Below are 24,677 nucleotides of genomic sequence, written 5' to 3' on the forward strand. Positions count from 1 at the left end.
AAAAGACCTCTGAGATCCTCAAGTCCAACCCTTGATCCAAAACCTCTGTGGTTACAAGACCATGACACTAAGTGCGACATCCAGTCTCATCTTAAAAACCTACAGGGACGGTGAATCCACCACCTCCCTGGGCAGCCCATTCCAATGTCTGATTACCCTCTCTGTAAAACGTTTCTTCCTAATATCCAAACCAAACCTCTCCTGGCAGAGCTTAAGACTGTGCCCTCTTGTCCTACTGCTTGTTGTCTGGGAGAAGAGTCCGATGCCCACGTGGCTACAACCTCCTTTCAGGGAGTTGTAGAGAGTGATGAGGTCTCCTCTGACCCTCCTCTTCTCCAGGCTGAACAACTCCAGCTCCCTCAGCCTCTCCTCACAGCACTTGTGCTCCAGTCCCTTCACCAGCCTTGTTGCTCTTCTCTGGACCTGCTCCAGCACCTCAATATCCTTCCTGAACTGAGGGGCCCAGAACTGGGCACAGCACTCCAGGTGTGGCCTCATCGGTGCTGAGTACAGGGCAAGAATCACTTCCCTGGACCTGCTGGCCACACTGTTCCTGATCCAGGCCAGGATGCCATTGGCCTTCTTGGCCACCTGGGCACACTGCTGGCTCATGTTCAGCTTTCTGTCAATCCAAACTCCCAGGTCCCTTTCTGCCTGGCTGCTCTCCAGCCACTCTGTCCCCAGCCTGTAGCGCTGCAGGGGGTTGTTGTGGTCAAAGGGCAGGACCCAACACTTGGAATCGTTGAACCTCATCCTGTTGGAATCAGACCATCTCTCCAGCTTGTCCAGCCTCTGAAGAGCCCTCCTGCCTTCCAGCAGATCAATACTCCTCCCTAACTTGGTGTCATCTGCAAATTTGCTAATGGTACACTCAATCTCCTCATCTAAATCGCCAATGAAGATATTAAATAAAACTGGGCCCAACACTGATCCCTGGGGGACACCACTAGTGACTGGCTGCCAACTGGATGCAGCACCATTCCCCATCACTCTCTGGGCCCGGCCCTCCAGCCAGTTCCTAACCCAGCAGAGAGTGCCCCTGTCCAAGCTGTGGGCTGCCAGCTTTTTCAGGGGTATGCTGTGGGAGATGGTGCCAAAGGCTTTCATGAAGTCCAGATAGACCATATCTGCAGCCTTCCCACTCTTCAACTAACAATCATACTGGCTGATGAACTCATTTTGGAAAAAATCATAAAATGGTGAGAAAATATGTCTGCACCTTAACAACCTATTCAAGAAGTGGACACACTGACTTTCTCCTATTTTAGATAGAATAAACTAATAGGTTTATTCAGCACCTATCCAAATGCAAGCTTCACTGGATACTCCCTAGGTCTTATAATGGAAGGGACAGTGAACACCAGGTCCTTATTCATACCATCTAGTCTGATAGATTTCACAGTGTTTCACCATCATCTTTTCCTTCTGTGTCTGCCACCAAACACAAACTGCACTCATACATGTGCATGGACACAGAGGTGGTCTGATTCAGTTCCTCTTTTCTTGTTGATCAGTCTTGAATAGCGGAACATAGGCATGCTCTCACTCACGTATCTTAAAGATACACTCACATTTGAAGTCCTTTTCAGGTCATGTACAATAACTTTTCACATCCTTGTACACAAATTTAACCCTCAGTCAGATCCTACTCAGCAACATGCAACCCTGAGGCTTTTGATCATTCTTGTTGCCCTTGGTGCCTTTTTGATGTGAAAGGGTGAGAACAGCCCACCATGTTCAAGTGACAAGAACACTCTGAACTTACTAATAAATTAATGTTCTTCTTATTATCAGTAAAGTAATATTGAGTTGGCATTTGTTATGGCAAAATATCAACGATTAAAAAAGTGTTTAAGAGCTGATATTGTAGCTGTGGTTTCGGAGTGCATTAAAAGCATGCTTCATTAATTTTTAATGTGTGAATAAGAACCTCTTGTCTGTATAGTATGGAAACTAAAAGTATAACTGAAACTGATGTGGGTCACTGGGGCAATTAAGCATGTGCTTGCTAAACCAGAGCCTTCTGACTAAACATCTTCCTGCATCTGTCCTCTATAAGGCATGTGCATTTCCCATAACAGAGATTATTTCAATATAATCAGCATTGGCCAGCAATTTTCATTTACCTACATAAGTAAAACAGAAAAATACTCTTAATATGGAAGTGTAGTATTCTTAATAAAACCAAGTAATTATTCTTAATGAGACTGCAAGACAGTCACTCTAAGACCTGTTTCCCAGGATTGTTTAAGAATGTTTGGTGCTATGTTTCATCATATAATTCCAAAAAGACGAGTAATGGAAACATTTCTGCCAGAGCATGTCCTTATTTATTTATTATAAGTATTAAGCCAAGTCATAAAACAGTATCCAAGCTGAAAAACTGACATCCAATGACACATAGCATGCTTACCAAAACAAGTAAGCCTTGGTGTACAGAAATGTATTTTGTTCTGTCAGCATTCCAACCCGTTTTCTTCCCACTCAGTAGTTTTGTGGCCGTAATCTACAAAAGCTGAAATACTTTTCTTTTTCTTATTAATGGAACACAAGAGCTTTGATTACATTTAGGAAAATGTCTATTTAACACTGTCAAGGAACTGCTGAAAAGTTGGCATGGTTCAGTGGCTGAAAAACTGTGACTATTGCTGTGTAGCCTAAAAGTAGAAGTTCATATAGCATTTCCCCTTTTATTTTGCTGTTTTGATGCTATCTAATTTAAATCTCCTGAAGAACAAGCTCTATAGCTCCACATAGTGTTTATTTACAAACATCAAACATCTGAATAGGCCACAGGATACCTAGATATTTTTCTAAATGTGGATAAAGTCAACCAACTTTCTATAATTTTTCAAATGCATTCTTCTTTAATGGGTTTATTTTTCTGTTAGGTTATTCAATATTTGTGAGGTCCATCTAAGAATATAACTGACAGTATTCATACTTTTTTTGTATGTATATTAGCAGCTAGTCCTGACATTGCATCTTTTGCCCCTTCAGCTAAGTAGGTACAAGCTTCTGCTTGACAAAAAAAGTTCAAATCTGTCTCTTTAAATAATTTACACACATAACAGTAAGAGCTTAGTAAGATTTTAACAACAAAGACTTTGATAACATCCCAGAGACCACAAAGATGTCACTCTATGGTCTCAGATTAGAAGACAGAACTCTTGGCATATAACTGTCCTCATATTTCTGAGCCTCATAATTGGAAAACATATTTTCTTTGGTGTGCAGGGCATAGACACGAATGACAGCAATTTACTCATAAATACAGTAATGAAGAGGTTCTACTTTATTGTGATGATATTCTTGTACTGAAATGGTTACCATTTAATCAATAATGATTTGGGATGAGCAATCGATTTTCATGTAATTTACCAAGACAGAAATTATTTCCAAGTTCTGTCCTGCAACTAGAAGGTATTTTTAAGCCGCAATGTACAGATCATTAACAAATAGGTAAAAAAGGCAGAATTTGAAAATAATTTCTTTTACATTGGACTTCAACAGGAAACAGCTCAAAATATGATGCCTCCTCTGACAGTATCAGTTTCAACTGTACTTTCAACTGTATTTTAGGGATGTTTGGATGGCTCTGACTCAGTAACAGCTTGGCTGATTGTGACATAAGACCCTTAAAAAAAGCTGATTTTTTTTTTCAGTGTAGTCACTGATCACAGAGGACTGAAAGCTGAATTGATCACCCATTTCTTTCAGACACAGACAGGTTAGTACAGACAGAAGTAAGTTCCTAGGGGGAAGAGAGATGGGAACTTGAATTCCTGTTGCCAGGATGCTGTATGGTTGTAACACACAAACTGATAAGAAACTAGGCTCTTGAAACAAGCAGGTAATTTCTGTACCACTTAGTGGATCACTTACAGCACTCTGTGTTTTTTTCCAAGCAGCTTGGGAACAAAATTCCAAAGTTCAGATGGTACTCTGCTAGAAAAATAACATAAAAAGAACCAGCTCAACCAGTATAAACACATAATCAAAACAGAGCAGAGTTGCTACAGCTTTCTCTGCTTACCAAATAAAAGCCTGCAGAGGGCACTGCTTAATGCTATCGCTATCTTAACACACTGTCAGAGGTTATTTAATATGCATCTCAGTCCAAACAAGTGCCTAGTACGAAGAGACACAGAAGACAACATAAGGTTAATATCCACTAATATTACATAAGAAAATCCCAGTGTTTTCTTCTTTGATTTTACTTTGTCCCCTATATCTGCTCAAGAAGTTACTTGAAAATGTGTTTTGCATCTTGCCACCTGTAAGACAGGACCCTGCTTCTTGGATATAGACTGTAGTCCCATGCTGCAGATAATGTTCAACAGCCTACCAGACCAGACTCCTGTCTCCAACATCTATGTTGTCCTTTACTGTTCATCTTCAGACTGAAAACATTCAAATTCAACAGAGGAGTTGACACTGTGTAACACAAGTGTTAAGGATAACATGTAGGGTTATAATATGTATACAAAAAAATTCAAGTGCGCTTTTGTTAGTTTCAGATTATATAGTAAAGCAGATGTTCACAAAATTCCAGAAACACCTAGTAAAACAAATAGTTTAAGTGCATAACATATGACACGTCTAGGTTACCCCATCTACCAATGCTTCCATACACAAGAGCTCCTATCTCTTCAAGTCTTTTGTCCGCAACCCCCATATCCATCTAATATACTCTAATTGTACCATGTACCCTGTACTTTACATAGGTGGTGTTACCTGGCAAAAATGTGCAGTCATTACCCCAAAAATGCTTCATTAATTTTCTTCCACATAAGGCAGCTCACACGGTTCTTTCGTCAGTTGTTCACAGTGAATAAAGAATGTTTTTCCAGCACTGGTTTATACTGAAAATTATGTTAGAAAATGCATACCAGAGTCAGTTAGCTCCTTCTACAGTGCTTTTTTTCTCCTTGGAAAGCCACAAGAATAAACTTGTTTCCTAAAGCCAAGACATTAAAAATGATCGGTGATTCTGGATGTTTCAGTTCCTAGTATCAGATATCAAAGACCTTCAAGGAATGCAGTTCTCCAGACATATTCAGAAACCACAATGGCTTTTGGCAAAGTAATTGTGTGCACAAAGCAAATACTTCAGTGGTAAGGTATTCATGAAACTACGAGCATATTCACCAGTCAGTGAAACCCAGATAATAAAGTCTGAAAGAACAGACTGAATTTCTAAGGATATTTTCACTGATGTAGAGGATGTTTTAAAAAACCACCCTACTGAACTCATAGCAGTTATGAAAACCAAACTGAAGTCCTCAGGGCTGTATAATCCGAAGAACTCGGCTCTTTTGCAAATGTTGTGCTAGCTATGTTAAATCTGATAGATCATGGCTTTGGAACATATCTTTATTGACATTGACAATGATTAATCCAATAATTAATACAGGTTGCTTTCAGAATTGTGAAATATTTTTTCCCTTTTTATCTGGCTTTATATATTATATATGGCTGTTAATGAGGGAAAGAGCTCTGCTGTGATTTCCCTTTCTATTTTCTCAGAGACAAATAAACAAAACAAAGTATTTTGGGCCCAAATTTATTTGATTTCTAATCTACCTAAACCACAACTGCAACTTTATTGTAGTATCTGTATCCCCATATACTTTCACTCTAAAATTCACTAGTAAATTTACTTGCAAATTTCAGGTTTGGCTTCTTGAACGCCTGGGAAAAGCCACTTTTGAATAGTAGATACTTTTCAAAAATTTAGAATGAAAAGGTGTCAGTTGTTTGGTTCATTCACTGAAAAAAAAACCCCAGAAACATTATTGCAAAACACTACTGAAATACATAGGAAACTGGGTTCTAACAGTACTGAATTATACTGTTGGTTAGTTATAGATATGGTTCCATGAGAAACTAAAACAGTACTGTGTGACTTGTGTGAAATGGACAATAGACTATAAAACGGATGGTATTTACATGTCATTAGAGAATTATCTGAAATCAGTAATTATTAATTACATTGCCTTATAAGTTATCAAATGGTAAATAATGTTGCCAAATAAATTTGTGACCCCTAGTGAGTGAATGGTTCCTAGAAAAATCAGGTGGAATTTATCTTTAGCTTTTTACTGTATTTAAATGTAGCTGGGTATACCAAATAATTTTTAAAAATGAACAGAAATATAAACATTAGGATTAAGAACTGTACTGTACTCTATTCCAGAATTATTGTTTTTGTCCCAATACTTCAGGTCATCTATTGTATCTAAGCACAAATTGCTGAGTTTCATTTTGCAGTACCAATAGAATAAACTGTTCTTTCCCTTCTTCCTAAACAGTCTCTTTCACAGGAGTACTCCTTCTACTCCTTCCATCTCACTTGGCTGAATTCAGAAAATGTCTGAAAAAATCAGAGTGACTTTTCTCTTTATTAATTGCAGCTGACTAGCCTTGGCATTTAACCCATTGTTTCGGTTTTTTTATTTTTATTTTTAAAAAACACAAGATTTTCCTATTCTGTTATAAGAAATAATTTCCCTTTTATTGGGTTCTTTTTTAAAAAATTTCTAATATTATTATTTCGGTACTGATTTACATTTCATCTTTAAGGATGTTAACAAACATTATAATTCACCCTCTGAGATAACCTCTGTAGGTCATCTGTGGGAAAATGAGTTGAGTATTTGCCCTACCTTGTCCTGTTTATATGGAACTGTTCTCAGTGTAAAAGTCCATTTTGGTGGGTCAAAGGATGACTAAAATGATAAAATGTGCAGTTTAAATAACAGACTAATGCAATCTTCACATTTCATCAGCAAAAATCTGCAAGGTAAAGGACACATTTGTTCCATGACCAGTTTTAAGAAATGAAGATAACTTAACAAAGACATTTTAATGCACAAAACACATGTGCTTACACCCTTTCTGGGTTTATATGACACCATGCCTGCGCCTGTAAGCAGCATGGCAAAAACTTCATGACACTGACCACGGCCATGCCTCACTAACAGTCTTTCTGTCAGGTTTTGTTTTTGTTTTTGTTTTGTTTGTTTGTTTGCTTTTGTTTTGTTTTTACTTTACCAGCTATGTTGCTGGTAGTGACGATAGTGGGGGGAGAGGTCATTGTTTATTTAAATTTAACATGCAAGGACTGACCCTCTGTCATTGCTCATGGAACAGCTGCAGATATAACATTACATGAGAACTAGCTGCAGAATCTAAATGACAGCTCATGGCAATAGCTGCACATCAACACCAGGACTCTTAACAGTGGCAACTACACAAAATAGCTACTCTCATCCAACATTTTCATTCTCAATCTACTGTTGCCACCAGCAGTGTCTCCTCCTTCCTTTCACTAGCCTGGTAACATCAGGACTTATGTATTTAGGTTTATGATATTTCAAGGTCCCTAGACGTTCCCACAGCTCTGCATGAGCTCTTCCTTTCCAGGACACAGCTATCTCAAGAGTGCAGTTTCCAAAACAACATGACTGTCACTGAATAGGCAGCTGCAAGCAAGTCTTATCTTCAACTAGGTGAACTTGATGACAACTGACAAGTGGACCTTCGTGCATAAAGGGCTTTCACAATTCTCTTGAGCTTCGTTATCATAGTCTTGCTGTTATATCCTATAATTGTGCCTTGGTAGCCACTGCCAGATCTGTTCAAGAAATTCTCTGAGCTTGGTCCACTGCATGCATTTTATTTCTACACAACTTTTGTGTCTCAGGGTATTATGAGTTACATTCCCATACCACAACACTGAGAAATATGCTTTTGTAGTCAAGTACAAACAGCCTATTATTAGAAAAAGTCTATTATTACCACATTACCATTCTAGGCATATATTTTTGATTTAGCCTAAAAAATGTATCAAAAACATCACACAGTTTAGATTGCATTCATATTATTGATGTGTGGGTTTCGATAGTCACACTTTTAATGACATGCTGCTATCGTCATTATTTTTACTTTCAAATATGTGCCTCATGCCTCTCCACAGAGAAAAGGACAATATCAGGAATCCAACACTTACGAGGGCTCCAGTCTCCACTTTTACAACAAAATCCTACAATCCAGTTGCTATTAAGAGCAGTACCTGTTTCCCTCATGCACCAACAACATGACTTGAATGTATGTTTGCCTCTCATATGAACATATTAGGATGCAGCAGCATTAACTAAGGAAGCTACAAAGAAGTATGAAAGGCATGCACATCCCTTACTAATTCTTTCATGGATTTTCTTGACAAATTTTTCTGTACTTTCATGAAGTAAGATGAACTTGGCAAAATGCAATTAATCCAAGAGAAGGATGATTCTGAAGTTGTAAATATTCTTCAGGATGTATTTTGTGCCATTTATTTCATAATGTGAGGAATAGAGGGGGAGTCAATAAAATGAAATGATGCCACACTTTTAATATAATTTCCATTTCCCAATTTAGCAGGCTAGCTGTCAAAAAGCATTCAGGGAAGAGATTATAGCAAGGAGGATGTTTGTAGAAGAAGCACTGGTTGGTATATATCTGAGAGCGGGGAATTTGATGGTAGGGCATTTTCAAGTTGCCCAGTTAAAAGCACAAGGTATGAAGTATCTTGGTGTTTTGTTCCTTTACTACATTTTTTTCCCAAGGTCTATTATGGTTTTGTCTGGATTCTAACAGATATGGATATGGATTCTAATAGATACGGATTCTCTTTTTGTGTTCAGATAAAAATATTTCAGCTGGGACACAGTATTCATATGGTAAGAGCAATATATTACCAGGAAGCTGTTAGGAGAAAGCAGGCCTTAGGTGTGGGGACAGGCTGTGTTCTTTGAAGGGCACTGGATAATTTGCATGTAGTGAGACCTGTCTAGAGATAGCTCAGTCCAGAGGAACTCCTCTAACAGGCAGTGTTGGGGGACTGGTTCACAAAACTTTTCTGCTTATTTCTAGCAATAGCTATTTCTTTGTAACACAAGCACTGCCCTTGCAACAGCGTAGAGATCTTACCTTTAGTTCTTTTCCATTTCTTTTTATTTGCCAAGAGAGATACCAACTAGCCTCATTCTCTACCCCTAAAGCTGTAGCTTTAGTTTCTATTTCTACTTGTCATCCTTCACACCACATGCTCCTACTCTCTCCATAACGTGCAAATAAAAGCATGTGGGCAATCATGGAAACAAGATTAAGTAACAGGCCTTGGATAAAAATAACCCAGTGTGGAACACTGATCCAAGTCATCATTTGGTAGAAACGTCTGTGCCTGATCCTGGCAGATGCCTAATGCCAGGTACACACACTGTATGAGACCCGTGCCCTGTGCTCACCCTGCCCCCTACACAGCTCACCCCACACAGAATTCATTGGAGAGTCACGAAATGGCATGGGTTGGAAAGGACCTTACAGATCATCTCGTTTCAACCCCCCTGCCATGAGCAGAGACAGCTTCCACTAGACTAGGCTGGTCAGAGCCCCATCCAGCCTGGCCTTGAACACTTCCAGGGATGCAGATCCATAACTTCTCTGGGAAGCCTGTGCCTCACTACCCTCACAGCAGAGAACCTCCTCCTCTATAGCTACTCTGAACCTGTTAACTTCTGGAATCTATTCCCCTTGTTCTGTCACCCCCCGCTCCGCTTCCCTCTCCCCTTCGCTTCCGTCTCCCCCTCCCTCTACACCAACTCCCCTTTCCCCCCGCACCTCTTCCTTCCGCTCCTTTTCCCTCTTCCCCTGCTCTCCGCTCCTTTTCCCTTTCCCCCCCTCCCCCCTCCTTTTCCATCTGCCCTCTCTCTCTCTCCCTCTCCCTCTCCCCCGCTTCAACCCCGGTCCCCTGCCCCTGCCCCTGCCCCTGCCCCTGCCCCTGCCCCTGCCCCTGCCCCTGCCCCTGCCCCTGCCCCTGCCCCTGCCCCTGCCCCTGCCCCTGCCCCTGCCCCTGCCCCTCCTGCGCACGCAATCCCCGCGCCCCCGACGCCAGGCACGCCTTTTCCGCCCGGGGCAGTGACGCGCCCGCCTCTGACGTACTTCCGCGCGGCGCGGCGCGGCCCCGCCCCGGCCCCGCCCGCCCCGCGCCTCCGCCCGGGACCTGGAACGGGGGAACTGGGGGGAGGAGCGGGAGGAGGAAGAGGAAGAGGAGGAGGAGGAGGAGGAGGAGCAGGAGCAGGAGCAGGAGCAGGAGCAGGAGCGGTAGGACATGGCGGCGGGGCTGTCGGCGACGACACCGACCCGGAGCGCGGGCGGACGAGGCACCCGCGGGAGGGCGGAGCCGCCGCTGCCGCCGCCGCAGCGCCGCGGCGCCCGCTCGGAACAGTGACCGACCGGCCCGGCCCCCCCGCCTCCCGCAGGCCCGCCCGGCCCTCGCGCCAACCCGGACTCACCCCCGCCCCGGCACCGGCGGCCCCAGCGCCGGGCAGGCCTCGGCCCGCGTCTCCGGCCGTCCCGTCCTGTGCCTGTGATTATGCGCGATCGGCCGCCGAGCCTGCGCCTCTCCCTCGGCTGATGTCCCCGCTGCCCCCCCGCCTAGGATAGAGCAGGCTGAGCGCCCGCGCCTCGGACACAGGGAGATCCACAGTCATGTATTTCCTCAGCGGCTGGCCTAAGAGGCTGCTGTGTCCTCTGGAGTCTCTGGAGCGACCGCTTCACATCCAGACAGATCCCCAGAGAGCTTTCTTCGCAGTTTTATCCCCATCTCAGCTGAGCATCTGGTACTGCAGAGTGAGTATCCATCGGCTTGTCACCTCTCGGACCCTGCACCCCCAGCTGAAAAGCCCTCTCGTCTGTTAATTTTTTGTTGTTGTTCTTCCAGAAACGGTTGGAAAATTTGAGATTGAATTTCTAGGATACTTCATTATTTGTGAATCAGAGCGATTAAGCCATGATGTTTACTGACAGCAATGTAGCGTTAAGAAAATATGCAACATCAATCTGCTTGCAGTTAACACCTGTTATGCCTGAAAAATGAGACTTCCAACCAACGTTTTTTTTTGTTTTAACACTAAATAGCGCTTATGCTTAACATAAGGAGTGTTTGTAGCATTTTTTTTGGGTTTTTGCAAATATGCTTCATGTCTTCTACCTTTTCATGTTTATATAAAAAACATATGAATGTAGGAGATATGGAATAGTTTTTGTAAAGCATAGAATTCACTGCTCAGACTGTTATAACACAGAAGTTCACAAACTTTTATGGAAAACTTTAAAAGTTTTGTGGCCCTAGCAGAAAGCTTGTCATGGCTTTTGCATGGAAGTTGCTGCTATAGCAACATCCAGTTTGAGACTATGTGAATAATTGACATTAAGTGCCTTACTCTTAATTCACATTGTATTAGTGTGAATATTGTGTGTCAGTTTGATTTGAGGCAGTCACTGAAACAACTGTGTACTGACTTTAAATTTTGATGCTGAATCCTTTTAAATACTGCTTAGATTAGACCCTAAATCTGTCTATAAATATCTCCAGCTCCAGGTAATATAGAGTTCATCTCAGATTACCAGGGAAAACCAACAATCCAACTTTAGAAAGCTGATACTGGAAGATATCAAATAACAGTCATAGCCTTAAAAATCTCATTTTAAGTTATGCTGAGATTTCATCACATTATGTTTTATTGTGCTCCACATGTTCCTTAGTTCCTTGCTGGGGTGCTGATGCTGTTTTTGGAACCTAGACGGGTATCCAGCTAGGACATAATCAGGCTGGTAACTATGCTGTGGGAACATCACCATGTGGCCTGTGTTTCCTTAGGTTTGTGGCACACTTGTATATAAACTACACTCTTCTAGCTTTTGCCAGTTCTTGAACCTGTAGCTGTAGTTTGTCAGCAGAGCACAATTGTTCTTCTTTCTGGGAAAATATATCAAAAAACCCAACGGGCATGTGGAATGCTTCTCAAGATGTGCGCTGTTGTCTAGAATGTAGTTTATGATCTGTTCCCAGGGACGAGGTTCATTAACTCACATGCTTGGACTTGTTTTGAAATGTTAAACATTGTATAATTGGCTACAGACAGAGGACTAGAAGAATTCACTTGCTGCAGAAGAGTTGAGTAAACTCAGAGGCCATTTACATTTTTAGAATAGATTTTGATTCAGTTTGTAATGGGTGCTTTTGAGGAAGGTACTGACTTTGCCAGGCTTGACCACTGACTGATCTTAAACTAAAAAAAGTGTCTCACCACCTCTGTGGACAACTGGCTGTTAGCAAAAACCTGTAAAAATAAGGATTTTGGTCAAGGGCATTTTTAAAAAGAATTTCTTCCATTGTTTTTCTGTATATAGCTTGGGTTTTGAGTGTGCCTGTGGGGTTTGTTTGTTTGTTTGTTTGTTTTATTTAGGTTGAATTTTTTGGTAGTTTTTATTTTAAATTTGAATGTTGAACTTCTATAAAATAAAATTACTGCATTCTAGAAAATGCTTTCATTTGTCAAAAGTATCTTCTTTGAAACAAGGATAGGTTCTAGTCAGGTTGAACTAACTCAATTTCTTGAAGTAGAAAAGCCTTCAGGCTAATGTTCTTGTTAAGACTTGTTACTATCTCAGCTGTATATGAGAGGTTTCATGTAAGAATGAGGTGGTGAGACTGGGAAAGTTCTGTTTTGAGTTTTTCAAAAACAGGGGGCCCTTTGAAATACTTTCAGATGTGTGAGCTTACATTCAGTATCTGTATTTTTTAAAGTGACATAGTAATGTTTAAAGCTCCATTTCATCTAGTATGAACTAAGAACTAGTGGAACTAAGGAAAGTTTGTCCCAAAGAATGGATTATTTTCTGTTTTGGAATCAATCTAAGTATTAAGATTAGAAACTGGGGTAAGTAGTGTTGGTAAAAACCAGATGGAATTCTGTTAGTGTTTTTGAACCAAAGAATCTTATTTTACTTGTTGGGAGAGATTGGATTGTGTATAGAGAAGATCAGTGACCAGTGGTGAATGTTTTTAATGATGCACCAGTATAGGTGAAAGATAATTGAGCACAGACCCCCCAATATGTTTACATTTATTTATAAATTTATATGCGTGTGCTGCTGTACCAGTATGCACATTAGCAAACATACACAACATAGTCTGGTCTATTCTACTCTGTTTTCAGTTGGAAGGGACCTACAGTGATCACCTAGTCCAACTGCCTGACTAATTCTGGGCTGACCAAAGGTTAAGTCATGTTATTAAGAACTGGTAGACTCAGGGCATCAGCCACCTCTCCTGGACACCTGTTATGGGTTTTAAAAGGATGGAAAAAGAAAAAAAAAAGACAGGTAAAGCCAATATAAACACATTTTAAAATTTTTACTTTATTTTAGATATTATTGGTGCAAAAAATCCTTTTTTGCTCCCCAATGGACTATATTAAATGTACCCCTCTTTGGAATCCTCTGTTTCAACTATTTTTCTTAAATCGGAAGTTTTAGGCCTAGGTACCTCCGAAAATTTCTTGACACTAAGAGCCTATGAAACTATTTTCATTGACAGTATTGGAAAGCTTGTCAAACGTTTTCATTCCGGTAATGTTAAGTACTTGGATGCTTGAAATGAGAAATATCAATTAACAAAAGAAACTTTCTGAAATGCTAAAATGAGGTAATTGACGTGTAACAGATTGACTTGGCAACTAAAGATGAGGTTTCACAAGGCAGCTGTGCAGTCCTAAGTGTCACAATCTTTCCTGCTCGCACGTCTATTTTATTGGATTTTGTGGTGGACTAGTGATGTCTTTTTACAGGCCTGTTAAGCATAATGAACAAATAGAAGCCTGCTTTTTTTTTAGCTTGTGAATGGATCAAAGGAGCATAGTAGATGGCCCTTTGAAAGTATCACTCCTTTAACAGTTATGGCTTTAATTTTAAATTGGTTTGGTTATCTCTTGAATTCTAGATATTCATCCATAGGGCTCTAGGATATTAATGGAAAATGTATGCAGCTAAGGAAGAAGGTGTTATAGATGAGTGGAGTTTTCTGCCTAACCCTTGAAAAGCGAATTGTGTGCAACAAGAATAGTCCACTGATGTAGTTGTATGTATAAATATAGTTCAGCATTTCCTTTCTTTAATCTTAACAAACTTGTGACAATGAGAGGAATAAGTACTAGCCTTGAATATTTAATGAAACTCCTGTAGGTTGTTGGACTATGTGCCATGACTCTGCCAGTCAAAACCAGTTTTGTAAGCTCTTTGAAGCCAAGAGTAGCTTGCCCCAACTACTTATTTGGAGGAGGTTTTCTTGATTACCTATGCTCCTCAGCTTATGATTTACACTTACCCTTGTTTTTTAAAATTGTGTTGGTTTTTTTTATGATGATCTGATCTTGAGTCAGATCACCCTAATGAACTAAAATAGGTGTATGGGAAAGCATGCACGTCAGCATCCTGGCTTGTCAAATGATTGATATTCATTCTAAATGCTGGATAGATCAAACAGCTCTTATAGGGCACTGTTATGTGCTTTTCAGTCTCTAGCTGTTGCTGTATTAGAGTTGAACTTGTTACATGCTTTAAATCCAAGCATGTATGTTAGTTAAATATGTAGGACAAAGCAGGGAGCTGTGCTTCTGTTGTGGAAGTGATCTCTGTTACCTGGAATTTTGCCACGCTGTAAAAGGAGTTACTTGTGACACCAGTGCGTATAGTTCATAAGATATATGAATAAATACATTTGCAGTTGTTTTTGTAGTCTTTTTTTGTATTACAAGTGGCTATTAAAAGAAATGTTTTCACTGTGCTCTCAAGATTATGTTTTAATCTCAGAACTGTAAGCAGAATAATTTACAGAATTATTGTGTATGGCTTTTTCTTAGATAGATTTGGATACAACTTTTGTAGGATTTTTATCTGGAATTTGACTGCAGAATGGCACAACAGATATCTTGATAATGATTTAAGTGTTGCATTGGTTGTGTATTGTGAACAATATGACACATAGTATCTGTGCAAGTTAAGATGTCTTGCCTCTTCTACTGTGTTTTTTCCTTAGTAGTTTAACCCGTGAAATGCTAATCTCTTATTGATACCCCTCAGACATTGGCCTGAGAAGGCCGTTTCTTTTTGTATGTCAGTAACAGTAACGGTTGTTGTTGCTTTTGTTATAAAGATACATTTGTGATTACAGAATGAAGAAAATTAGAAATACTTGTTACACTGATGGATTTAACATATGAAATGTAAATTGTCATGTGGTTATTCAGTAGGACTACCAGGTTTTCAGTGTCTCTTGTATTAATATAAACCTTGTATTATATGACCCCTGAAAGATGTGTCAGAATTACTTGCATGAAGGAAAAAGCATTCTCAGTCACAACTTTTGACTGTGCAGTTAGTTGCACATAAAAGAGCAGCAAAGATGTATAGAATATGTCCTTGCTTTTTTTGGCAGCATTTTTGAGCAGTAGGTTAACTGAAGACTTTCACATGGGAGAGGTAGTTATTGAAAATTCTGATGCACTTTGATTCTTAACTATTGCACAATAGCTGTGAAGCACAGTATTGGGAGCTGTGTCTGCTGTGTTTGTTACATGGGTACTATGTTGATTCTAAGCTTTCCAAATGCTTTCAAAATTCAATTAAAGGAGTTAAGTTTTGGCTTGTCTCTCTGTTACTGACAAAACGGCCTTTTTTGGTCTTTTTTTTTCCCTTCTGGTCCTTAATAGTTTTTCTGTTCCTTATGCATACATCCATACTTCTCTTTTTTCTCCATCTAACCTTTCTGGTTTATTTATAATCCTGCAAAGCTTCAGCATTTAAAGTGGAGCACAGACCATGTAATGATGAAAAAAGTGGTCAGTGTCAGCTGGCTTTTGTTCTGTTTTCTCCCAACTTTGTTTTTGTCACTTAAATCATAAGCTCATCCAAACAGCTTTTTGATTTTTGTCTTGTGTCTACAGCTTAATGAAACATTGAAACATTTGTTTTATAAAACTAAACAGAGCATTTGTGTTTTGAAAGAAACTGCCTCTTAGGTCTAAATGAGATGGATTTTTGATGTCTAGAGTAATATATTGTTAGGGGATGAGAATATTGGAGTCTTAACAGTTATCCACAGCCATGCAAGTTCTTGTATTAATCTCACATTAAGAAACCCAAACTTGTATATAAGACCATGTTCCATATGTGCTGTTAGGTGTTTACTTTTGAAACTTAGTCCAGTAGTTTTCCATTGTATTTGCTGACCTACTTAACTTGTAAAATCCACTACATGCACAGTTTGTCATTAACTGCAGCAGTCAAACCAGAGAATCTCAATTAAGGAAAACTCTTTTTTTTTTATTAGTTTATGTTCTGTCAAAGGAACAATGATTGTACCTCTCTGCATTTTGGTTAACTTATCATTTTCTGTAATTTCCTTTAAACATCTCAATTAGGACAGACATTTGCTCATAGGATGGATGCTGTTCAAGTCTGTTCAAGACTCCTTGCCCTCTTTAATGAGGGCCTGTTCAGAGCAACATTCACATCTTCGTTTAGGTTTTAAGTGAATACTTGATTTGCATTTACATAAAATGTGGTAGAATGGTTGTGTTTAGGTAAGTGAATTGGTAATATCCCATATCTAAACTCACTAAGTGAATTTTCTGCAGGGTTTGTATACCTTGATAGGTTTTGGGGTTTTTTCGTAAAAACTACTTTATATGGTTCAGTGTTCTGAGACTAGTTATGCTGCTAATAATCACAGAATCACAGGTTATGCTGAGGGGGAAGGGACCCATGAGGATCATCGAGTCCAACCCCTGATCCAGGGCAGGACACCCCAAGTGTCACACCACGTGCCTGAGAGTATCATACAAACACTTCTTGAACTTTGCAAGGCTTGGTGCTGTGACCACTTCCCTGATGAGCCTGCTCCAGTGCCCGAAAACCCTCTGGGGGAAGAACCTTTTTCTAATAGCCAACCTAAAGCTCCCCTGACACAACTTCAGGCTGTTTCCTTGGGTCCTGTCACTTGTCACCATGGTGAAGAGATCAGTGCCCACCCCTCTGCTCCCCCTCATGAGGAAGTTGCAGACTGCCATGAGGTCTCCCTTCAGTCTCCTCTTCTCCAGGCTGAACAAACTGAGTGACCTCAGCTGCTCCTCAGTTTCCCCTCAAGGCCCTTCAGCATCTTCATTGCCCTCCTTTGGATGGTCTCTAACAGCTCAATGTCTTTCTCCTATTGTGGTGCCCCAAACTGCACACAATATTCAAGGTGAGGCCACGCCAGTGCAGAGCAGAGCGAGACAATCCCCTCTCTCGACCAGCTGGTGATGCTTTGCCTGATGCCCCCCAGGACACAGTTGGCCCTCCTGGCTGCCAGGGCACTGCTGACTCAGATTCAACTTGCCATTGACCAAAACCCCCAGGACCCCCAGGTCCCTTTCTGCAGAGCTGCTCTCCAGCCTCTCATTCCCCAGTCTATACACACATCCAGGGTTGTCCTATCCTAGGTGCAGAATCCAGCACCTTCGGTTGTTGAACTTCATATGGTTGGTGATTGTCCAGTCCTCTAATTTGTCAAGGTCTCTCTGCAGGGCCTCCCTGCCTTCAAGGGAATCAACAGCTCCTCTGAGTTTTGTGTCATCCTCAAACTTGCTTAGTATCCCTTCTAGTTCTGCGTGCAAGTCTTTTATGAAAATGTTGAAGAGCACAGGGCCCAAGATGGAGCCCTGTGGAACCCCACTGGTGACAAGACCCTCTGTGCTTGACCTGTGAGACTATTGCTCATCCAGTCCATGATGTGTTTATCCAGCTGTGTGCTGGACATTTTGATACTTAGAAAATGGTAAAGATGCTGTATTTGGCCATATAGAATTAAGTGAAATAGTAACAATTTCATATTATTTCTTTATGGGTTTGACTGCCATCCTGTGTGTTTTGTGTTGGGTTTTTTTAATTGTTTGCATAGGTATTTTGTCCTTATGTTGGTGCAGAGCTCATCTTTCATAGTGGAAAGTCCAGAGGGATTCTTCAGGTACGAAAACAACTGATAATGAAACAGATATGCGTTTTTAGGTAGTTTGAGTTCAGGTGTCTCTGTTGATGAAGCTGTCTTGCTACATGCTGTTTTACAGGTAGTGCAGTTCCTCTCTTGTCTTCAAAACACGTTTGCTTTCAGCTATCTCTTTTGAATGTTGTGTTAATCACATGTCAGTAAGAGAGAGGCGTGTTTAATGCTAGAGAGACGTTGTTGTGAAGCATAAAAATTTCAGAGCAAGAACTGTGGAGCATGATCTTGTGAAGAGTATAGCCAAGGTATCTGACTGATGGAAGAAGATAAAGTATATTTAACTATGAGAAAAAGTTCTGTTTCTTTTCAGTAGTATTAACTAGGGCACTGGAGAGTTTGTTTGCTCTTTAGTAATGATAATACTATATTATTTCTAAAGTTATATTTTCTATTCTTCTTTTCACAGTTTTTGTTATCCTGTGAGCATCCACCGCCACAGTTCTGTTTGTGAGTGGCAGCTTCTGTTTTGCCTGACCTTACATTCCTCCCGAGAGACAAAATGTACTACATCAAAATGCTAGATTTTCTCTGCAGGAAATTTTAAAATCCCAGATCTTCTTCCTGTCTATTCTGGGGAGCTTTTGCTAGTGTTAAATTGCAATTTGAATTAAGACTTAGTTCTTTCTTCCTTAGTTTCCTATTCTTTCTTCCTTAACAACTGAAGGTGTTTACTTCTTCCTGTAGACAAATTATTTACTTCTTTTTAATCAAGTCTTTATTTGTTAGGTCATTTACTATGTTTATGGAATCCAGATTCTCCTAAAGTTGTGGCTCTACCATTAATATTTCAGCAAGTGGAATTTAATAATTTTAAAGGAGGAGGTGTAATATTATGCCTTATTTGAGACAGTGAGCGTAATTCATTAGTTGAGCTTAACTAGGTTTCTTTAGCCTTTTAGTAGCTGCATGCAGAAATGTGAAGAGGGGAAAACCATGGAGTTTTCATGAAGCTGATATAGAGAGTTAGTTGGTTTTTCTAATAGTATCAAATGTAAAGATTTAGGAAAAATTCTGATTAATAGAATCTAAGCGCCTACTGTTTCTATACAGACTATGTAAGTATGTAAAACTAATCCAAGTATCGCACCAACTAAGCCTGCTTTTTTCTTTTTTTTTTTCCCTCCTTTTTTTTTTGTTAAAATATGTGTTTAGTGGCTTGCTGTGCTCGGGTGAAATAGTTAGGCTGATATACTTCTGTTTACAGAAATACTTGTGTTCCTTTATACATCTTCAGTCACTTTAGGTAAAATAAATTACTTCATATGTAAAGTTACCATTCTCTTTCTCTTGTGTGAGCAGAGCAGGATTTTGAACTGTCCTTCTATCTTGGTTAATCTGAAAAGTGCACATATCTGTGGGAAGCTTTTAAACAGGGGGATAAAGTTTGTATGTTAGGGTTTTCCTCACATATGAATAAATGCTTTTGAGTTGTGGAGGATGTGGACATAAGCTGTATCAGTGAAATAATTTATAGTTTTATCTTTAGCTAGGTAGCCTTTGTGACCTATTGAATTACAAGTGGGTCTGCTTTCTAAGGAGAAAAGAAGCTACTTAAACTGCAAAAAGATAAAATGATTGATTGCACTCCTAGTGTTAACTCCTTTAGTCCTCATCTGTAAGGCCCAAGGCCTGGAAAGCAGTTTTTATAAATTTTATAGCTGTTGTGTATGCAGAATGTTTTTCCAGGTTCTAAGGTATAATAGCAACTTTCTTGTGAATAAATGTCACAAGAACTTTACAGTATAAAAGCAGTCATTATGTTCTATAAAAGTAGCAATATAGAAAGAAAATTGTGCGTTACTGAGTTTCTAAAACATTATTTTGCCAGTTGCTAAAATGCATCAAGCACAGAAGTGCTTTAAGGTTGATCTCCAAATCTGCACTAATATTGCAGATTACCAATAGTCTGCTTTTTCTCAGTATATCTAAGGCAGTTCCGGTGGTTCTAAGCCAATCAGTAAAAGGCTGTGTAGTTCATGAGAACCACCAAGAATCTGTTAAGAATAATTAGTTATTTATTTAATGTCAGATATTTTGATGTGAACATATCTGCAAAAGAAGCTTCATGAATAGAAAAAGCTGGTGTAAATAATTCTTAGGGTAAGGATTAGTGTTCTTGTTATACTTTACAGTATAAATATTTAACTTTATTTTTGATAATTCAGTTCTGTGTGCGTGTGAAATTTAAGTAATAATGCTGTTAAGAGTATGAAAAGTCATACTGTGTATTTATCAGGGCTAAGGCTACCTGTGTGACATTAATTCAGCTCCTTATTTATATACGTGGTGACATTTCATTGTTTTATTTCATTCTATTTTAAATTAATATTCATAGTTTTAAATTATTTGTTTGTAACTCCACTGTTTCTTAAAGGAAACTGACGCAAATGATTCCAAATATGAAGTTTCTAGACACCCACCAAATTCTGGAGTAGTGGACACCCGCATGATTTCTGGGTAGAATTAATGTTTTTAGATTTGTTGTACTGCTTCTGCTATTGGAGCAAGTAAACCAAGAACAATAGTAAAGTTCCATCACCTAGCAGTCCTAGCAGTGGATGGCAAGCTTTGCCTAGAGATTTCATGGTTAATTTCAGGAAAACAAGTGATTACTGTTTACTCTTTTGGTTCCCTTTCAGTGTGTTCTGTGTGGTACTGTTTGCCACTACAACTCTGAATTAAAACTGGCATTGGTAAAGTTAGGGACAGCTTATGGTGTGAAGATGAGTGCTAACTTCTTATACAAAAAGAAAAGTATTCCTTGCTTAATTTAACTTCCACCTCCTGGTGGTGGAGGGTAACAGAAGGGGGAATACCTGTCTAAGCTGAAAACTGTTATTGATTTCAGAGCAAGAAAGTACAAACAGTTCATATGAATAATCCTTCCAGCAAACTGTAGGGGTGGATTTTCTGCACAGTTTCTGACAAACTGTTCTTGAAGAGATATAAAACAGATTTCCTGATTGTCATTCTCTTTAATATAATGGCCCACCCATTTAGCAGAAACTAAGCAAATGGAATGTACCAAATACTCTATAGAATATTTCATCCTAATTAATTTGACAGTCCTTGTCATTATAGGAGTCTGTTTGAGATGCTTCTGTTCATCTTAAGCATCAGTCACCCTTTGTCTAACTTGAAATTGCTTCTGTATTCTGAAATGACTTCTTACTGTGCAGTGATGTATTTTATTTAAATGTCCTGGGTTTGAAAGAGTGAGATTGGGAATGACGGTTTCTGCATGAGCTCCCTTTAAAAGCCCTATTCCATTCCTTCTAGATATGAGATATAATTATTCATTTTTTTTTTCTTCCAGCCCAGTGTATTAATCATAAGCTACAAGGAACTTTCAAAAGCAGCTTCTCAGTTTGGATCTTACAAGCAAGCAGAATGGCGTCCTGACAGCACAATGATAGCTGTTTCAGTAAGTAGAGTTTTTACTTCTTACTGTGGTTAAACTGTTGCAAAGACAGTTTTGCATTGTCAATTTCTGTGTTTATACAAACTTGCATATCATATATACGATTAATTGATATTTGTCTTGTGAAAATATGTAATATTACCAAGGATTTTTTTGATGATAGAAGCTTTCTTTGATAGTTTTCATTCATTTTTCCTCCTGAGAAGGAACTACAATTCTTTGTTTTAAAGCAATGCTCAGATATATTGGCAAGGGATGATACAGCATCTTATTACTTTAGTAATCTGATCACAAATAATAAAGGCATATAAAAGATATGTGAATGAAAGAAATACGTGTGGATTTAAGTGACATAAGCATATTTAGCTTGATAAATAGGGTTTAAGGGTGGGTCTTAAGAGATGAAACTGAGGCTTTATTAGTGTGTCTTTTGGTGATTAAAAAAAATTGCAAGACACTGAGAACACAGAAAGATGACTGTGTTAAGTGATACTTGAACTCTTCTATTAAGAATCTTAAAGATAAAGATGAGATCTTGTCTCAAATGGAAATAAAGTCTTGTTTCATAGCTGGTGTTGTGCTCACAGCAGCAAATTGGGACTATTTCAGCACTGGTGTTTAAAAATTGGAGATGTGAGACATAACAAAGGTGGAGTAGAGTTTATAGAACTCATAATATGGGATAAACCTCTTGGTGACTTTTGGTCAGGTCTTATGTTAGGACCAGATCTTGTATTGGGTAAGATTCTTTTTCTAGCTTTTAAAATTAAGGCCATTGCACTTAATTTTTTTTTTTTTTTTTTTGTGAGAAGATACAGAAGAAAAGAATAAAATCATTTAACTTCCCCATCACTAGTTGTTTATATGGAATTACCAGATGGGTAATAATTACTGTATTTATTGGTACAGTGATTTCATCTCCTAATATAAAGCATCTTTCATGCTTAAAATGATGCCTATAATTTCAACCAATCAGATATTGTTATCTTGGTGGAAAACACCAGGTGGTTTGTGAAATAGTTCATGTCTCCAGCAATATCATCATAAATCTAAATCAACTAAACTTCCTGTGGTCCCGTGTTCTTTTGTGTAATGTGGGGCCAAGTAGTTGTCTAGAATGTTTAAGTTTCCTAAGAGTATCTCATGGTATCTATGCAGTAAGTATTTCTGTTAGTGCAAGATTATGTTCTCAGATAGTGACTGCTGATAGTTACCAACAAAGGCAGAAAGGAGACTTCTGTAACTTTTACTTTGAATAAAAATGAATTCCCGATTTTATATTACATGTATAAATACAGCATATAAATATTGCGTATATACATACAGCATATAACAAGTGAACTATCCAAATGCATTTTAATTAAACCTTAATGTGGTAGTTCAGAAGAAATTAAAATCTTTATATTGAATTGGCATATTGTGTGGTGGGTTTTTTTTTCTGAGATGTTGGGATCCATTTGCTCAAGAGACCTTGTGGTTCAGCTGACAATCAGATAAGCTTTAGTTTCTGCCACTTCAGTCATTGCAATTTCAAGGTTTTCTGCAGTGAAATATATATTTCTGGCAGATAATGCCAGAATCTAAATGCCCATGAAGTCTCAGTTTGTAAACTAAAGCTCTATGAATTAAGATTTGAAATGGTCAGAGCTTATAAAATAACGCGTCATAAGATTTCTAATATTTTTCATGTTTGTTAGGGTTATATTGCATCTCCTGGGTCAGGCATGTTTGTTTTGGTAGTTTTAATATTAGTTCTGTTTTGCAGTATGCTTTTAGCATGTATATGGAATTTAATTTGAAACAGTTCATGAGTCCTACTGAAAGACCACATTTAAAAATATTGCTGGTTTTGTTATAGAGAGGCAGGGCAGAAAGTCAGTTTTGGGAGCTTAATGAAGAAGACATTCCTGCATATGCATGGTACTTTCGTCGCCCAGTAAAATTGTAAACTTCTTTCCAAGGGAAGAGTTTTCTCTCTTGCTTTTGACTTGTTCTTAACTAATGAGTTCAAATGAAGGAGCAATGGCAAAGCAGGTTTTTACTGAAAAAAAAGTAACTTTGAACTGAATTACGTTCAGTTAATTACTGAAGTCCTGTGCAACAGCTAAAAATTCTAGTTTGAAAGCTGTCAGGTGATGTTTCTCACCTGTGCTCTTGAGTTTCTTAATTATGGTATGTAGTAGTTTTTGTGTAATAGAACTTTGTTTTTAAGAAGGTGAGCAAAAGGCTTAGTATGTACTTACTAGCTAAGTAGTACATTCTTTTTTTATTACTATTATTTTTTAAATGAAATGGCAGTGGGGAGTGTACTCTAGATTTTATGTTCACTAGGGCAGCGATATGCCCTGTTGTTTGGTTTGTGACTGCCAGAATGTTCAGAGCCTCTCTATGAAAATAAATCACTTTGCAGCTTTGAGGTAATTATTATTTGTACTGAATGCAGACTTGGGGGAAACATATGAGGCTTTATAAAATACTTCAAGTAGCTTTAATGGTATGCAGTTAAACAAGCTTAAGTAGTTTTCGCACTGTCATCATCCTGTAGCAATTCTAATTTCTTTTACTTACTAAATGTTGCTAAATGCTTGGTGCATTTTCTAAGCTGGTCTTCTTTTTTCCCCTCATATTTTGTAGTTTCTTCTCTCATATTGCTGCATTTTTAGTTTTACCAGTGTTATGGGGAAATAATCTGTTTCTTTTTCTAGATTAGTACATACAAGCTAGGTAGCTAATTCTAGGAATAAAACAAACTTGTGAAGTGGATCAAGATGCTTCAACATAGGAAAGTATATGAGGCATTTTAGTCCTTCCCCTGTTACAGGCAGTTCTCTGATACAGACTGCTCTTCAGTGTGCATTCCCATAGCTAAGCTTTATTAAACATGGTAGTATATAAGAAACCATGTTGTGAAATCCCTGGCAAGATACCATGTATTTACACTTTTGACTGTCAGAGATGAGAATGATCAGGGAATAGAGGACAGTGATGGTTGTTTTAATAGGTTTCATTGCAACACAGACATTTCTAAAGCAGCGGAGAAACCTTTGTGAATGAATATGATCAATTTGCCGGAAGTGTGTGGTTGAATGCTTCTGCAATTCATCCAGCTCTTCATGGAATTTGAGGTTCTATTTAGAAATGCACCTGTAACAATAGTAACTTTTTGCTTTGAATAGTGTTCAGTAAAGCCCTTTGTACCTTAATATCAGTATAAAGATACTTCACAGTATTGTTTTACTTTTCTTTCCAGGATAAGATAACTTACGGGTTAAATATTTAATGATGTAATGGAAAGAACCTGTAAAGATGTTAGAAATGAACACGTTT

The 24,677-nt window shown here is 38.9% G+C and overlaps 1 protein-coding gene and 1 long non-coding RNA gene across 11 annotated transcripts in view; one reads left to right on the top strand and one right to left on the bottom strand.

Annotated features, from left to right (window-relative positions):
- Positions 1-2,863: 2,863 nt before the first annotated feature.
- Positions 2,864-10,381, bottom strand: LOC113981934. Of its 4 annotated transcripts, XR_003538577.1 has the most exons (5): positions 8,977-9,608; positions 6,669-6,798; positions 4,738-4,865; positions 4,037-4,437; positions 2,864-3,948 (listed from the first exon to the last, which is right to left on the bottom strand). It is a non-coding gene; the product is annotated as an uncharacterized LOC113981934 (long non-coding RNA). The 4 variants fall into 4 exon arrangements; XR_003538576.1 differs by lacking the exon at positions 8,977-9,608 and adding an exon at positions 10,341-10,381 and having other exon boundaries at positions 2,864-4,437; positions 6,669-6,731; XR_003538575.1 differs by having other exon boundaries at positions 2,864-4,437; positions 6,669-6,731.
- A 129-nt stretch (positions 10,382-10,510) lies between these two features.
- The window catches only part of RIC1 (RIC1 homolog, RAB6A GEF complex partner 1), a 49,011-nt gene continuing 34,844 nt past the window's right edge, over positions 10,511-24,677 (top strand). For all 7 annotated transcript variants that reach the window (XM_027709643.1, XM_027709647.1, XM_027709646.1 and 4 more), the window contains exons 1-2: positions 10,511-10,677; positions 21,246-21,353. In XM_027709643.1, the coding sequence (XP_027565444.1) occupies positions 10,537-10,677; positions 21,246-21,353 (249 nt within the window). In that variant the 5' untranslated portion in view covers positions 10,511-10,536. The remainder of the gene's footprint in view (positions 10,678-21,245; positions 21,354-24,677) is intronic.

The sequence above is a fragment of the Neopelma chrysocephalum genome, unplaced genomic scaffold (assembly GCF_003984885.1).
Source record: "Neopelma chrysocephalum unplaced genomic scaffold, ASM398488v2 Primary Assembly neopelma1_96814, whole genome shotgun sequence".
Classification (NCBI taxonomy): domain Eukaryota; kingdom Metazoa; phylum Chordata; class Aves; order Passeriformes; family Pipridae; genus Neopelma; species Neopelma chrysocephalum.